This window comes from Branchiostoma belcheri, unplaced genomic scaffold (genome assembly GCF_001625305.1).
Source record: "Branchiostoma belcheri isolate BF01 breed outbred unplaced genomic scaffold, Haploidv18h27 scaffold18, whole genome shotgun sequence".
NCBI classification, from domain to species: Eukaryota; Metazoa; Chordata; class Leptocardii; order Amphioxiformes; family Branchiostomatidae; genus Branchiostoma; species Branchiostoma belcheri.
In genome coordinates this window covers 3,451,696-3,470,173 of record NW_017803268.1, presented here as the reverse complement: position 1 = coordinate 3,470,173, position 18,478 = coordinate 3,451,696, and the positions used below count along the sequence as shown (strand labels likewise).

General features: G+C 38.2%; 1 protein-coding gene across 1 annotated transcript in view; it reads right to left on the bottom strand.

The window, feature by feature from the left end:
- LOC109467422 (protein PAT1 homolog 1-like) overlaps nt 1-18,478 on the bottom strand; it is a 31,791-nt gene that overhangs the window by 5,559 nt on the left and 7,754 nt on the right. Inside the window, 11 exon segments of the mRNA XM_019765385.1 lie at nt 538-642; nt 2,026-2,094; nt 4,169-4,253; nt 12,004-12,153; nt 13,134-13,225; nt 13,666-13,797; nt 14,389-14,545; nt 16,111-16,185; nt 16,650-16,875; nt 17,487-17,628; nt 18,296-18,310. Of these exon segments, the coding sequence (XP_019620944.1) occupies nt 538-642; nt 2,026-2,094; nt 4,169-4,253; nt 12,004-12,153; nt 13,134-13,225; nt 13,666-13,797; nt 14,389-14,545; nt 16,111-16,185; nt 16,650-16,875; nt 17,487-17,628; nt 18,296-18,310 (1,248 nt within the window).

The window sequence follows — 18,478 nt, the reverse complement described above, 5'->3', positions numbered from 1 at the left end:
GATGTTTTTGTCTCAGCATACTCAGCAACTATGGCAACTAAGCCTATGGCGATTGGCACTCCTTGAAAAAAAAAATGTTTTGTCTTCACTGAAGACAATGATTTGGGCTGGTCATAAATTTACACAGAAATGACTTTTACATATCAAGGACAATACACTGGACATTGTTTTTTTTTTTTCATTCGGTACATGTAGGTTGACTGTGTAGGTAAAATTGGGGCAACTTATAGGTAATTTTAATTTCTCATTTCTACTTTCACCCAAAGCAACCTGTACTGGGTTTATACAAAAGTATAGGTTTATGTACAATTTTATTTGCAGCATTTGTTAGCACCTATGAAGTATAAAAGAAGTAATAGTAATACATTGTAGCCATATACATGTAGTAATAGTTTCTGAACAGTTTTCAGAAACAGTTGATCCATACTGCCTAAATTCTGAGTGGTGCAGGGAAAATGTGTCTGTTGCAGGTATTTTTCCTGTTACCTGCAACAGTGTAGTTACAGTGTATGCAGAGTTTAGAAAAAAAGTACTTACTTGTAAGATGAGTTGTTCCTGGCACACCATGACATCCACACACCCTGTCACATCTCCATACATCTCTGCACTCTCCATTAAACAGTCTATCAACCGGTAACAGCTCTGAAAAGTGAGAAAGAAGAAAGAAGAAAAAAAAAACAATTATACTAGATATTTAAATAACAGAAACATAAGCCTCAGAAACATAAGTCTTATTGACACATTAAAATCATATACTGTAAGTCTACAAATTTCCGCGGTATATTTAGATTCGCGGAATTCGCGGGGACCTTTGTACCGCGAATCTATTTCCCCGCGAATATGTTTTGCGTAAATGTAAATGTGTTAACTGTTACATGCGTTCACGCGACGGTCCTCAAGTTTAACCGATTTTTAAAACACAACTGATAACACACGCGATCCACAAATCAATCCAAATCAACTTTATTCTAAGCAAATGTACGTACAGTTTGCTGAGTATCAAAATTATTTAAGTCATACTGATGTCAAAAATAATATTATGAGACGCCGAATCGCGATACTGTGGCACTGGCCGTGTTAACCGCGTACCGCCCGACAAAAATCTTGCTAGCGCTGGCCATGCGCGCCCGGCGCCCGAAAATTGCGGGCACATCGGGCAAATCTACAAATATTTTGATGAAAAATATAACTGATGGTATCTGGGAAATGTTATTTGGTTCTCTTTTGCGGGTGTTTTTTTTCTTCTTCTTCTTATTTTACTCGATAGAAACGCTAGCGTGAGCCTACCGAAGGCGACCTTTGCATACTTCCGGGTTCGGTTTGAACGACAAAATATCACCGACGACGGCATAAATTTGCTTAGGAATATAGATTTTCCCTAAAGATTCTTTTGATTATGCATTTCTTCACTTGAGTACGCTGCCTTGAGTACCGATGTCTAGTCGTGGAAAATAACGTTTTAGCGCTTATTTCTGAGCAAAGAAAATTGTTTACACGCGCGTCAGATCGTTCGAGCTTTACCGCCGGCACTGACGCAACAACCAATCAGAGACGCGTAGCGCGGACATGTGATGCAAGATTTGCATACCGACAGAGCTGCAGGCAGCGGCTCGCGCGGAGCACGAAACACATGTTTCCGCCGCATTTTAGGAGATAAATGCCGGGACACGAACTTTTCTTATTTTTAAATATGCACTTTACAAGTTCTTCTTTGAATAGCCAAGGGGAAATCGCGAATCTAAAAATACCGCGGATTGTCCATTTTCCCGAAACCGCGAACTTTAGGCCCCGCGAATCTAAAGAGACTTACAGTATAGAAAATTTTGCCACTTTATTGACCATAAAATCATTTATTACACTAAAACTTTATTATGCTATAATTGTAACAGTTACAGTAATTCAGAAGGTTTATTCTTTAGTTTTTTTACGATACAATACAAAAATGAAGACACTAGTTAGAGGAAACTATGCAATACAAATATAAGGATAGGTAAGAGGAAAGTTGAACAAGAAATATCTACTCACACGAAGATCTCTTTTCAATCTCTCCACATTCTTAATTGTAATTAACTCATCTAGTCCTAAAAGCAGCACCTGTAAAAGAAACAAAGGAGGTGAATCTCCAAAATCCCTTTAACAAAACAATGTAAATATATACTCCCACCTCTCGAATAAACGTACCGGTACGTTTATTTTTTTTCGCCTCAAGACAAAAGTAAGACAACTACTCCTGGCATTATCAAGCAAGGACAGATGTTTTGAAAGAAAAGGAATAAGCATCCATCAAAATGTGAACAGGTGTGAAGATTATAATCCATTGCTTTAGAGTGCGACTTAGAACCATTCTTTATTCATTAGAAGCTCAAATTGACCTGCAGGTCACTTTTCATCAAGGTCATGAGGAAGGAGGTAAGGGTCGGACAAGATATAAGGTTTACATCATGAGGCTTTTTTATTTGCAAGAACATCTTCATAATTTGTACCATTAAATGTACTACGTTAGAATGTCATCATGATATGGCTTGATTTGTTAAAGATTACTATCAAAGCATTATGGACTAATCAAGGCATCCTCTTACAATCTAACTGTTATCTTAAAATCTTAACAGTTCTCAGAAGAAGCACTTTTATCTATGGTGATGAATGAACATGTCATCAATCTTTTATGGCCCTTGGGGTTTTGAGAGTGACATGTAGGACCAAAAAAAACATTTCGTGCCCAGGGCTAAAAATACTGGGTCCATATGCACCTAATAGTGCAGGTAAAATTGGTGCTGTGCTAGTACATGTATGCAGAGAAAAGTATTTCGAGTCCTGTCAAGTCTTAATGTTATCCTAAAATCTGAACTGTTCTCCAAATGCAAAGAAGTACTTTTCATCAGTCTTTGATTGCAGCATATGGGGTTTTGAAAGTGACCTGTAGGACAAAAAAGGATTTTTAAGATCTCTGAAACCCCCTCAACATCCAGACTGCCTATTTCTTTAGCTATTATAGGTCCAAAAGCATCTAATGGCATAAACACAAAAGGCAGTGGATCAAGGAGAAAATAATAAGAACATTCCTGAACTGAAGATTGCTGAAAACAAGTCATGGATAAAACCTGCAAATCTCTCTATTCAATTTTTCAAGTGACCTCTGTGCTCATTGCAACGAAACATCATCTTGATATACATTATAAATGAAGATTTTGACTTACATCCAAATTTACAAGCAAAAAGGTTTGCCTTTCAATATATAGTGTCATTAGAATTTAAACACGTTCCAAATGGAATGAAAGGACCAGTATTCAGCGCAAATCTTGCCTACTATCCAAACACCTGCCACTCTTAAACCACCGCGGTGTCGATGTGTCCCTTGCCTTGCACAGCAAACACTAGTGCCGGTATGTGGCATTGAAAGAGCAAGTCAATATTGATTTAAAGTTGACACCCGTGCAACCTTTCCACAAATGGTTTTCAAAACCACTGAAATCTCGTCAGTGGATCGTAACGAATTAAGCTTCAATTCTCCGAAACGTTGACTCTCAATTGGGAGGCAGATACTGTTTCAACCTGGAATTTTGGTTAAAGATTACAGGAACTTTTTTGTACCGTTTCAAAAGCAAACCTACTACTAGAACAGAGAATTCTTTACATGATCCAACTGTAATGCTCTTTATGCTTTTAAGCTAAGTTTCAACATTCTGTTCTGTTCAAACACTATGCATAGTAGAAACAGAGCATCATTGTAAGCCAAAAAAATTGTACACACACATATACAATACAACATCACTGCATTCAAGCTTTATACCTTGTAGAAAACTTATGGGAAAGTCTTTTTGTGACCCCGTCAACTTAATACAACAAACTGTCAAACAAAATAATGGCCAACAATTCAATTCTTTGTGGTGCAGTTCATATGCCAGCCTGGCTGGTGGTAAGAATGGTACTTAGGGCGTTTGGGGTTCTAAAAATGTTCAGTTATTTACTCAGCTTCAAAGTCAATAAGGGATGTTTTGTCTGCAACGCCTTTAGAAACAGACCACCTGAAATCTTTTTCTATTAGCCTGGATATTTGGACACGACTAAGAGGCAAACCGAACATGAAACAGACTAGAATCATGGTTTAACTTACATGTAGCTACGAAACTAACAAAAAGTTGTAATGGAAGCACAGCTTGTTTCTTACCATAGAATTGAAGACATTGTCCAGAAATCTCTGGAGTTGTGAATCGGAAGCCCTTTTGTCGACTGATATCACAATGAGTGTGATACTGCAGGGAAAAAAACAAGGCAAACAGAATCTTACAATTATTATAATGGAAACATTTAATGTTATTTACCATCCATTACACATTGGCTGCTACTTTTTTCCTCAATTCTTTCAAGACTATTGACTCCTTTCCCTTTGCCTGTTGTATGTAATTGGGTTAAATCAATTTGATATTTGCACTAGTGCACAATTGTCCAAATATGGTTAGAAGTCTTCTTTTTTTGGTCAACCCAACTACTACATGTACTAGTACTAGTAGTGCCAGAATTGTAGGAGCATTTCAGAACCAAACATTTGTCCTGTGTTATTCTACTGCAGTTGCAATTGTTCAAGATCATTTTATACCCCACAATAAAATGCTTAAAAGGTTGAGGCTGAAGGTCAAGTGGGCTGTTTTGTTACAACTGTTTGCTTCTACATAATGACATGTTTATTACATGTAGCAGTCTTGGTGTTACAGCAACAAGGAATCACAACTATAGGATTCAGTCAGTTGTTTGTTGTTTTCAATTTGTGTTACACAGGGTCAAACAGGAGGCAAAACATGCACAATTTTGTCTTCAGCACTCACAGTGAATCAAACCACTCTGACACACTGAACTTTATCTGTACTGGAATGTGCAGACTCAGATTTTAACTGATACAATTTGACCCTCTCTCACTGGGGTGTAACCCTTGGAATGTCTGTGGCAGATTCCTAAGTATTAGTTAAAGGATGGGCGGAGCGAGTTTATGTGGATTTAGTACAGCCCCGCACCCCTCAGATTTTGTTGGCACCCCTCGGGTGGCCATGTTCTAATGATAGGTAAAAAGTGTGGCTTTCTTGAAACTTCAATCACTTATGTGTTGACTCTCTAACATCAGCTTTGCTGCCTTGAGAGTCAGTGTAATGTCTTGTTGCATTTTCAATAAATAAATAAATAAACTTCAATCACCTCTGAATCAGAAGCTGGACAACAGCGAATACTGCACAGAACTAAGACTTCAATTTTGTTGTTTTCGTACAGTCAATGCTAATATTTGATTTAGAGTCATAACAGATGCTAGTATTGTATCATGCTACCATACTGCGTAAGTAGACAGGTAGAAATGTCAATTCTACCTGCAGAGATTCTGATCAGAGTCAACAGAATCTCTGATCAGATTAATGTTTTTCATCTTAAGTGACATGAATCAAAGTTGAAAAGTTCTGTTTTTCTTACTTTATTGTCTTAAAATTTAAAGTCTAAATCCAATCTGGTTCTCTAACTGCCAGTAGAATTGTGATTCTACAGGATTGGAGTCTTTACCTAAACATAATTTTTTTTCAACTTCTGACAGATATTGAAGGCCATACAGTACGTATAGCTTCACTCAACATACTAGCTAGTGTACCAGCCAACATTCATGTAAATAGCATGATTAGGATCAAAGAAATCAAGGTGACAAAAAGTTACAGTTGTTCTGTTTTGTTCTCCTTGAGAATTTTTTTTTCAACTTCTGACAGATTTTGAAGGCAATACAGTACATATAGCTTCACTCAACATACTAGCTGTTGTACCAGCCAACATTCCAGTAAATAGTGAGATCAGGATCAAACAAATCCAGGTGACAAAAAGTTACAGTTCTTCTGTTTTGCTGTCATTCTTGTTGCTGCTCTTTCTTCTTTGTTTACATTGTCCTAAGGCTAAGACAAATGGCTTGATTGAAATGAGGACAACAGGTAATAATAATACTGCCATCACCCAGCAACAACCTAATTTCGGCCCACCCACTGTCTGTTGGATTAATCAATCAATGTGACATGAGGATTAGGGAAATGTGATAATTGCTGGTCAACTGACCTGTCATGATAAACTCTCCATACTAGTTTGGTGTGTTCTGTTGTCGTGCTGACCAGGTTTGCATCGTGATTGGCTGCGAACATGTGGACCCCATTCAAGGAACCAATCACAGGATACGGGAGCTGGAAAAAAAGTGATTATTTTTAGTAATGATAGTTAGTTTCTTTTGTATCTGTTAACTGTATCTATTCATCTTGTTTTGTTGTGACCTGTACTTAGCAAAATGTGGCAAAAATGTGCAATATTAAAGGTCTTCATTCAGTAACCGAAGAATATCACTAAATCCAAATCCGAACCCCCTGGAATATGTACATGTATATTTGTGACTTACTGAAAGTTTATGTTTGTATGTACTCTCCAATCAAAGGCTTGTGGGGAAGATTGTTTGTTACCTTTCTAATAATATTCACCTTTTTTTTTCTGTCGCTACCCCCACGCAGACAAAAATAGGGCATAGTATTAGAAATTAAAGGTAACAATCTTCCACCAACCTAGATGCTTGGAGAGTAGTTGTATGTCCATTTGTCTGGACAGAGTATGTTGACATACATTAGGTGAGGGGAAGATTGACAGGCAGAATGACAGGTCAAAAGGGCAGACACAGGAAATCTGGTGAACTTGTAGCTCATGGAAACGTCCTCAAATACGTCCTTGAAGTCTAAAATCTCTGATTGCTAGTTTATATTTGCATAAAAAGAATAATATTTACATCATCTTCTACTACAACAAATCTACTAACACATTACTCAATTGGTCAGTTTTAGCATGAATGGCGGAGCTACATAATTTAGCTCCATTATTGGATAATCAGATTTGATTTCACGCAAATTAAATCTGACAGTCATGGGAAATACATAATGAGATAAACCAAGGAATCCTACAAAATGTAACAATGGCCCGAGGTCAACCATTGAACCCGACCGACTTCAAGGTCACATTTAGCACAATAAAGTCACAGTCCATCTAAGAAATGAGCAGCTAAAACTGAAACTGTGCAATCATCTAAATAATGTAACAATAAGGCTAGTTCATAAGAAACATAGGACATAGGGCTTTGATATATATAATATAAACAAAAGCAACCAAAATCAATAAACACATTAACATAGATTTGTACTCGAATCTCGATGATGATTTATCATATTTCAAAATCATTAGGAAAACTAAAAGTACCTGTAACAATTGTTGCACTTTCTGGGAATTTTCGGGAAGCAATTAGAAAAGGCGAGGGTAGCCCGATATGGGACAAAATGTCTTAAATGTTTTTAATTTTCCTGTCCAAAAGCTTGAGTTCCGTTGGAATGTTGTTGACAAATTTTATGACCTGGCCCGCGCGCGCCTAGAGCTCACAAAGACTAAAATCCTAGCTTCCGTCGTCCCGAAAGTTTTCAAACGCAAGCTGTGGGTACCTTCAAGGTAATGTTGACCTGAAAACACAGCTGTAAATCCTTAAGTTGAGCTGTGAGCTACGTAGGTGGATGCATCTCTCTCTAAACTGTCTTCATTTTGACATCAGACGACAAAAAATATACACCTGCGCTGGCCTAACTCAACACAGCTACACACCACACAACGCACATACTTTGTCGACAGAAAATGCTCACAAAACAACATCCCCTGCACCGAACAAGAGTATAAACGTCTTCTGCACCTTCTAAACTACAAAGTCTGAGCGAAGTTGAGGTACTCACGGGCTTGAGGTCGGGTTTAGAGCGGGTAAAGAGCGGCACACCTCCCCCAGTCGTCAGGCAAAACAAGTACGCCGCCATTTTTTACGGGGAAGCCATGACGTCATGGATGACCTTTCACCCCAAACGGCCTGTCAAGCCAGCAAAGATTAGTGACTTATTTATTGCTTTAGAAAGTCATTTACTTGGGGGCACGGCTTAAAACAGCCAAACATTTGTCTACAGTGCTGATGAGAAAAGGTCGTTTTACCATTGCAAAATGAAACATTACAAGTAATACAACCCTTGTATATAATTAAAAACCCCTAAATTTATAGTTTGCCTTCCGTACTCAATAACTTAAAGTAAGGTGTTTAGGAGACAATGATGTTGACTGTATTTTGTCAACAAATGGCAAAGGTTCCTGGGAGGTATAAAAAGCCACAATTATCAGTAATCATCTTTCGAAGTGTCGAACGATTCATTGTTTAGCAGTATTAAACCTAAGGCCCTGGGTACCTAACAATACAAACAATGTCCCTGTCACAGATCTAAGACAATCTGTTGTGAGCCCGTACCCAAAACTTTTCATATACATGAATTATACACAGGTAAACTTCTTGGTAAGAAAAACAAAGTGGATCATTCCCTGTGAATTGTTACATGTATAATCATCAAAATATTAGAAGTCATTTGCTACTGGCAATACATAGCAATTTCAAAGAAAGAGACTCATCTTGATGCTCAATGTGTTTTAATTCTATTCCTTTGCTCCAGGATATAACACAAATACATTCTTTAAGGTTCCTTTTTCCAAAGAATCACTTTCCCCTTCCAAAATAAATGTACTTGGGGAAAGCGTTCCAAAAGCCCAGAGGCACAACCACACACTTAAACTCACAATGTCTTCTATGGAAACGTTCATAGACACATGGTCACATTACACCAAGTCTTCTACATTAGTTGTTCAATCATCTTGCCACTTTTACCAGCTACCATAACACAATGCTATATCTGAACAAAAGAATCCAAGCAGAGGAAAATTTCTCAAATGAAAACCTCCTAAATACGAGTACCTACTTATTAAGAAAATAATAATCATATTATCCATTTCATACGTGAATACGTGAAAGCAATCAATGTGAATAGTAGCTTATCTAGAAACAGACTATGTATAAACTAAACAGAATTTTACTAGGCCTACAATGAAATCAACACTGGAGCAACTACCCTAACACAGCAAGGCCTTTGCAAAATCCATTCCTCTTGCTTTCGACGTACACAGGTTGGCACACACGTCAGACGACCATATATAGACTGAACGTTTCCTGTGAGTGTTACAGCAGGCTTAATAAATGCACCTGGGGCATCGTAACAAATGTTGCCCTCACCCACCACATAATATTGACTCTACAAGTTCATACTATACTACTTCTTAATGTTCTACTTTGCAATGTTCATAAATCAGCTTTTCAGTATATTTTTTTTCGTTTTGTTCTATGCTAATTTTTTTTGGTCACCATGCTCTTTTCATATATACTATGTCATACATTAAAATTAGAACATGAACAGAAAATTATACTGGCAAGTGCTTTAGAAAGTTTGAATACAGCACAGCCTATGTACATTCGTACAAAGTTTGTCTTAAATATAACCTTACTTACTACACATATTTCATAGACATCCTGGCAATCTTGCATTGTTGGTTAATCGAAATTGCTAACACAAACGTTAACCACAAAGTCATCCTTTTTTGCATTCAAATAAATGTGTTAAGAGTAATCAGGCATTTGCACTACTTCACATTCCCAAAGATAGCACTTTACCAATTTGAGAACATTATACAAAGTTCGAAGCTGGCAATATACAAGCCGACTGTGTTTATAAGACTGTATAAACAAGTTGTTACAAAATGCGACGCTAAATATTAATATTACAGAAATACAGATGCAGTAGTATGCTTGTAATGCTATTGTAACTTGTCATGTACAAATTGTACAAAAGATCTTAAAAGATCATCTTAAATGATGCAAATACAAAAAGGCTAGCATTGATCATTAACATTCCATGGAAAGCTATACCCTTAGTCAAAAAATGTAGTAGAGTTTAAGGTGACTTAAATTATCACTGTAGGTAAATCAATTGCTCTTCAAGCTGGCAGTCTATTTAGTACTAATAAATACATGTGCAAAATGGCCTTTTTCTTCACTGGATAGTAGAATTCTTCAGTACATCAATGAAATTTCTATTCAATGTTAGTTGGATGAATGATACTACACCTTACATCACAAGATGTCCAAATTAGGCCATACAAAAGTTTTCTTGAAAGTCAGAGATATCTACAGTGTAAGTACTTTTTTTTAAGTTTTCAAAAGATATAGATGTTAATGTAATAGAAAGGAAATTTTTAGCTGGACAAGCAAAATCATATTGTACACTTTTCATAGAATCATATCAAGTGTAACTGTTGAGGAAGCAAGGCTTTGTATTAATGTAGGTGCAATTTGCAATACTATCCTTTTTTTCTTTTACTTTTTAAAGTTTTATATTCCAACTAACAAATCTTAAAACTGAACACGTAGGTATTCCTAAATCTGGCATGGAGCAAAAAAATGCTCACCAAAAAAGGAAGCTCATTCTTAATTGAAATTTGCAAAATGGTTCGCATTTCTACAGCGGATAGTAGAAAAAGAGGAAAAAGAGACATCCATAGCACCTTGCTTTCATATCATCTTAAATTTCTTTGTCTTCTTTTTACTCATACAAAGTTGGTTATCATTACTGTAGATTTTTTTTTTCAACAGCCTTGTACAAAATATCTCTGATCATGTCACATACTTCTGACAATTTCATACTCATGATTTTCTTACAAGACCCTTTATCTTTGGACTTTGTTGCTTGATTTTCTTGCGTGAATTGCTTGCCGCCCCCTGGCCACGTTATCTGTGATATCAAACACCATGTAGAGACCTGGAAGGACAAGAAAAAAATTCAGTCTTCAAAGTTATCAATGAAGAGAAGAGTGTAGAGAAAAAACAGTTATGTCCCAGCAGATATTTTGGTGGCTGCAAAGTCAATATCAACTTGGCCAAACAGTTACATGTACATTTACCACCAGCTGATGTAAAAAAAAAAGACATCATTACAAAGAAAAAAGACACCTACAAACATTCAAATAAGCCAAAGCCTAAACACCCACTTTGAGAGTAAGGGGCTATCACATGGTGAAAGGTTATGAAGTACAAATGTAGACATACAATGTACCACAGTAATGTAGCACTTGTTCCTTCTACCTTTATACCTCAGTTATCTAATATAGTGCATTTGGCCCTTGTACATGTAGGGCATGAATATGCATTTCAGTTCATTGTCAATGTAAGGGAGGACTTCTTCCACTTGAACCTACATAATGTTAACCCTCAGGACAGAGGCAAGTTGCGGGCTGCCATCAAGCCTCAGTATTGCAGTGTAATTCAAGATTCGAGATTCAAGATGGATTTATTGGTTCTACGCAGTTAAAAACAACTGAATTGTACACCAATTTACAAAACATTAGTATATTAAAACTACAGGTTTGCAATCAATATAGGCGTACGATTAAAAAACCTATAAAAATACATGTTTCATACACTATAAATTTCCCGGACAACATTTGATACAGAACAGTGTACTACATTTAAAAAGACAACAGTCAGGGGTTCAGTCCATAGTTATTGAGTAGTCTTGAACGGTATAGGCGAGTTCTTAATCTTATATCTATTCATTCTTGCTCTCGGACAGTCTAGCATCTCGCTGTTTCTAGTACTACGGCCAGTTATTTGTGATCTCTGTGGAGGTAGCCAGTCTCTGTACTCTGACCTCACAAGTGTAAGTACATCTAACCCTGGCCTTGGAAGACTGGGAACAACAGACGATAAACCGGATACCGGATAATGAGTGAGAGTATGTGTCATTGTCATTGTTATACTGTGGTGTAGTGGATAGAGCGTCCGACTGTCAAGCAAGGGGACCCAGGTTCAATCCCCAGGGTTGGAACGAGACATGTCCGGACATGCACCCAGACGTTGTGCCCTTTGGAAAGGCACTTAACACACATTTCCCCTCTCAGTTAGAGGGATCCTGAGCCCTACTAGGGTTTGGGTTGGCGTTAGGAAGAGCATCCAGCCGTAAAAATCTTGCTTCAAAAAAAAGACTTGGTGCAAGCACGTCTAACCCCCGGTTGGGGAAAAATGACATTAAAATTCGTTTAAAAAAAAAATACCTGAGCCTTTGTTCCAGTGCTGTTGACGTCTGTTTGTCGACAAAGCGTGACACGTGGTTGGTGATCCCGGTGGGAGGTTTGACAGGAGACGCCAGGTTAGCTTCAGGTACAGACAGGAGCTCTTTACACACCTGACCAACAAGGTCTCCCCTGGAAAATGTTCAAGACATTCTGTGTTAGAAATACCAGCACATCGGCAGAACGTGCTGTGCCTGCGCAGAACCCTGTATTTTCGCATTTTGCGTTGGACTTTTTATCAACGTTGCATCAGAATTTTGACTGTTGCAAAAGATATCTTTGCCGACACACCATTTGGAAACTACTGTCGAAATGCTGACCTTATATGAGCGAATACAACCTTATATCAGACATTCTGCCGAAGTGCTATGTACAATACATTATGGGTTTTGCACAGGTGCAGTACGTTCTGCCGACGTGCTAGAAATACCCACAGTCTGCACTTTGCGGAGACATTTTCAACATTGAAGGAAAAAAAATTAAGCAACCTACAATTCTGCAGACTGAAAAAAATCAGGCTAGGGGTTCAATGGTGTTGGCATAATGTTATTTAAGCTAAACGCGTACGTGTTTACTACTGACTTTCTAATACACAAGTAATTTTGCATGTGACTATGTTTCAAATTGTATGTAAAATGTTGGCCAACATGCAATTTTGTATAGGTCCAGACTTGAAAATGTGTATTTTGCAGTATTTCCAAATTGCTGAACACTGAGAAAAAAGTATTTCTACCACTGCCATTACATTCTTGAAAACTGGTATAAATTGTGCTGTATGGTGTAGACTGTATGAGCTTTGAGACTGTATGATTTAGATTGTGTGTATTAAAAGCACCACAAATGTCCAATGCAGAAATGTGTGTGAGCTGCATAAGGACTATTAAATCAGAATTTTGCCCATATAAATCTATTTTTGTAACAACTTGCAAAAGAAACCAAAAGTACAAAATGACAGACCAATCACATCATCCTAAAGAAAAATCACCAGAAAATTTTGCAAAATTTCTTTATGATCCTTCTTACTGACATCACTTTCTTATCTAAAAAAGATTCTTAATAACATGTTTCTAACTTTGAGAAATTTACTACATTGTTAGACTTGTAATTCATACCAGAGAGCCTCTTCCTCCAGTGGCATGTCCACATCTGTGTTGAACAGGGTCTCTGCTCTGGTTAGCAGGGAACACAGGACAGACATCCCAAACTGAGGGGATGCAAAAAAACATTCAGCACAAATGAATTTCAGAGAATTTTATAATCTGTACATGAAACTCAACTATCTATATGTCTTGACATATTGTCCTTTTCTTCTTCAAGTACAAACTAGAAGAAACTACCCAGTTCCTTCACATGTGATTACTAGTGACTTGTTCTTTCAGTTCATTTAGCGACGCTGAAGAAGAGAAACAGATGTCACTCGAAACGTCTGGAAGTACAAAAAATGTTATCTCTGTAATTTATCAAGCACCTGAGTTTGATTTGTCGTTCAATATTTTTAACTGGATGTCTAACTTTCATCAACTTACGCATTTAGATCTTGTAAAAAGATCTCTTTAATATATGGTTATGGATACAGAAACATGAACGATGTACGTTAAAATCCAGTCTTTAATTTCCATTCTGTGGATTGTGTTTTCTCTTTACCTTGTTCTGGACTGCTGCAGTAAGGTTTGCCCCATCATTCCCCTGTATGATGGCCTGTAGGAACGAGGTAAGATGGTCCAGGTGGGAGTTCCTGATCACATGACTGACGGAGGGTGAAAGCTGGGGGAGAACCTGGAAAGGGGGAGGGGGGTACAAGGTTTAGTTCTGCTCTTGAAGTAGACTATTATTATTGTGCCATTTGTGTTTCCACACAATTACAGTAGTTGAGAAGAACAATAAGAAAACATGTACTTTTCCTTTGCCAGGGAAACAGAGTTAGCACCAAGAAATTCCTAATACTTCATGGACAATTTTGTCTATTGTACCTTAACTATAAAACACCAAGAAATTATTTTTAAGTTGATGTATATAGCCTTATGTTAAGTTGTATGTTGCATTATTTTGTTATTGTATATTGTTATTGTATATATGTTTTGTATATTTCCCTATGTGTCATGTTGTGTTTTAGAACAGACCACAGGAAGAATAGCTACATGTCTTGAACATGTCAAGTCAGGACTGCAGTACTCAATGTTTCAGCTAGGTGGCATTGTTTCTTGGTCTCGATCTATTCCACTTTTATGTGAGGGGTTAAAGTTAGGGAAAAATGACATGCAAACAAACTGCTTTGTCAACTTCCTGTAGTGTTGCTTAACCAGCACCTGAATTTGATATTTGTTGGCTTTTTTAATTAGTAAACAAACAAACAGATAAACAGCCCACCTCATCCTGAGTGTCCTTCCTGATGAGTATCGCCAGGTTGCGGAGGACACAGGTGACCACGGTGGCTGCGTTGTCCCGGGGCAGGATGGGAAGGACGCGCCCCACCAGAGACTTCCCCTTCCGGATACACATCCAGTGGAGGAACTGGTCATCATTGCTGCGGTCAAACAGTGGAAAATATTTTCTTTTTCATTTCATTTTCACCACAACATGTACTGCAGGGCTCGAAATTCATTTTTTGGGAATAGGTGCAAGGATGCACCCAACTTGAAAAATTAGGACTGGTGCACAAAAAATTTTTGGGGTGCACCATATGAAACGAAACCTTACTGCTCCTCTTCTCAGCACTGAAATGGGAGCTAACTTCAAAATCTTATTGCCTCCGGGGGAGGAGACATCCTTCCGCGGAAGGGCTTTGTGAGAGTTTTAGAATTTCACGTTCGCAGCGATTCCTCGCGTTTGAGTGGACGGATTCTTTTGAGACTCGGTATATGTTTTGCTATCGGGCTGCAGATGATGCACGTTCTTTTGTTTTTATTGTATATGTGTTTTCGGGCGTGAAAATGGACCCTTTTGATGGCCCCAGAACACCCCTTGAGTGAGAAAGTGGGTCGCGACCGTCGATCTTTTGCGTGTGTCAGATATAGTCGGTCTCGTCCACAGTCGCACAGAGGGGTGACGGGTCTCAATAAATTCTTAGTCTTGCGGCGCGCAACAATTGTTGTTGTGCACATACATCTTCTGTATGCGAGGCGCAACAAATGTTGTTTGGAGGGTATTTTAGTACGCGTTCACAGGACGCGTGATCGGCAGCAACTTCCGGGTTGGTCAATGGGTCAGGGGTCAACGTACTCTTGCGCAATCTTTGTTTTGGATGTTTTCGGCGTATATTACGACTACTAACTTACAAATACCGCGGTATACGGTCTCAGATGTTCTCGGCGTGCATTTTTACCGAGGATTCAGACCTTTACTTCCCCGATTTATACGAAGAATTGGCGGAAAATGGAGGAAGTGACAATAAGGATGGCTTGCTACTTCAGCCGTTATTTTTAACGTCTGATTTAACGGTTCCGGTTGTCATTCTGAGTTTCATTACGAGTTCATTGCGGCAGATTAAATAGAATTTCATAAGTTCATGGGTACATGTTATGGGCTGCAGATGGAAATGTTGACCTGTGTTAACACAACCAGGAACGCTAAACACATAAAATTCAACACCATCAACTATACATAACAAACAACATATAGAAATATACAATAAAAAGCCCGGAGGTATAAAATCTCAGATTTTACTTGTTTTGAAGTTAGATTTTATGATTATTTTTTTACAATTATATGCCAAGAATATCCTGCATAATATCATACATTTGATATGCACAAAAATACCTACAAAAATATCTGGGTGCACCAGTGCACCCACAGAAAAAAATTGGGTGCACAGCTCCAATTTTGGGTACACTAAGGTCAATGACTAAGGTGCACATGCACCCAGTATTTCGAGCCCTGTACTGTACTACCATTTTTACCTCCATGAAAAATGGAGGTATTGTTTTTGGTATGTCTGACCAGTACTGATCATTATAACATTTTCTTTTTCAGTTCCTTTTCTTCTTTCTCATTTTCCTAAAACTGCAATACTTTCTTACAATCTTGCCATCTCTAAATATATGCATGAATGCTTGCCAATACCATGTACATGTACATGTATGTCACCCCTACCTGCCGTCAGCTGTCAGCCCAAAGTTGTTGTAGATCTGGTGAACCATTCCTATCCTGGCCTCCAGAAGGCTTCTCCTGAAGGAAGGAAGAAAAATGTATTTCATGGACACTGAAGAATTTTACTCTCCTATCAAAAATTTCATGTTACTGGGGACAGGCCTTACACAAACATGCATTTACGTCAACTTGCATGGTTCAAAAGTTTATCCTGAGCAATTGAGTCACTAACTCAAATACCCTCTCTTTTGCTTATACTAGCTCATCCACACCTTCTCTCTATCTGTCTTTAGAATAAGCTTACAACAGAAAAGAAGAATCTGTTTTCTGTCACATTTTTGCCTCACAGATATTAGTATACCATGAGAAAGGATTGATTCAGCTTATTACAAGTACGTTAAAAGAATAACCAGAAATTTGACTTTGAAAATCCAGCTTTACTGCCATGAAAGTGCCTTGGATGCCTTTAATGTAAAACAGTCTTATAACAGACTACAATGTACATGAGTGTATAAGATAACACAGAAGGAAATCTGCCGAACCTTTCCTCCTCAGAAACACTCATGACTTTTTTCTCGATGTCCTCCAGCTCCAGCATGACAGAGTAGGTTTTCTCGATCAGCAGCAGCAGCTCGCGGCGCCGGTGGTCCTTCCCGATACCAGACTTCATGTCGTGGTCTTCCTCCGCGTGAGCTGCGAAGTCAATCAGCTTCCGGGGGTTGTTTACGCTGGAGACGGACACTCGACCCAGGGTGTGCTCAAAATGGGCTGGAATTATATTGTTATAAGGATATCATCAAAATGCTATATTTTGTAACATTGTACATAATTTGTAACATCCTACTGATTATAACTTTATTGAATTTACTAGACCTGTGTGAACCTGTGAACCGAGATAACCCAAGTGGTGGAAAGACCAATGGAGAAAAGAGTTTAAAGTACATGTTACACAGAGTTTTAAATTACATGTTATTCATGTAGAGTCCAGGGCCCTGGACTGTGAAACATTGAGGAACCTAAAGAGGGAAGCAAGGCTAGGGGCTAGTTCCTGGTTTAGGCCCCTACTACTACATGTAATAGCCAGGAACCTTTTGTTCAAAACTTGTGAATCCTGTTGGACATCCTATTCATTCTTTGGCTATCATTTTTCTTCCTAATTCCAATACTAAAGATTAAATGTTGATCCCTGTATATAATGTCATACTATTACCAGTCCTGGTTGTCTTATATATGTTCCTGTTTGAGTTGTATATACTTCTGTGTTACCTGGTTTATAAGTCTTGTGTTCCTGTTTGAGTTGTATATACTTCTGTGTTACCTGGTTTATAAGTCTTGTGTTCCTGTTTGAGTTGTATGTAATGTACTTGTTGTTCTCTTACCTGGTTTATAAGTCTTGTGTTCCTGTTTGAGTTGGGGGGTGATGAGTTTAGGGGGGCTGGAGCCAGGTCCATCCCCCTCCCCACTGGTACCCTGTGCAGGGGGTCTCTCTGCCTCCTGAGCCATCTTCTTACTCATGTAGGCCTGAAACAAACAAAAAAAACTTTCTTACTCGTGTAGGCCTGGAACAAAAAAAAAAAAATTCTTACTCGTGTAGGCATGAAACAAACAGAAAATACCACATTCTTACACACGTGGGCCTGAAACAGAATGCATGGTACACAAGTACATAGCCCTAGGACTATATTATGCATGGTTTATTTTGAAAAGCATGAAACATGTCTCAAACATGCCAGCAAAGGGTGAATTGCATCAAGACATAGCATTAACGTTGAGGTGTTTACAAATAAAACATTTAAAATAGTAGGTAAATATTATTAAATAAATGCATGTCAAAACAGTGTATGCTGGAATGTCAAATACAAGGTAGGATACTTCATATCAAAATATGTTGAAAAAAACCCTTAGTTGCACAGATAATATTAGCGCAATTATAAGGCTTAGTGTGAATACCAAAACTATTTCAGTCCTAAAACCTCGTCTAACCTGGTAGTAATGATGCTCCAAGCAGCTCCATCATCAGACTATTATGAATAGTTCATTTCCAAGATCCACAAAACATCAAAATAATTGGCAGCCAAGAAGGTTGAATAAAAATTATTGCATCAAGACAATACATTAAAATTGAAACATTTTTCTATTTCAGGAGTCGTACAAAAACGTATACAGCCCTGCCCGGCTGTCTCCTGACCTGGTAGTAGTAGTCCTCCATCATAGGGTTGCTGCTCTGTATCTGTAACATCTGTATCTTCACCACCCACTCCTTCTTATACAACATTCACACACACACACACACACACACACACACACACACACACACACACACACACACACACACACACACACACACACACACACACACACACACACACAC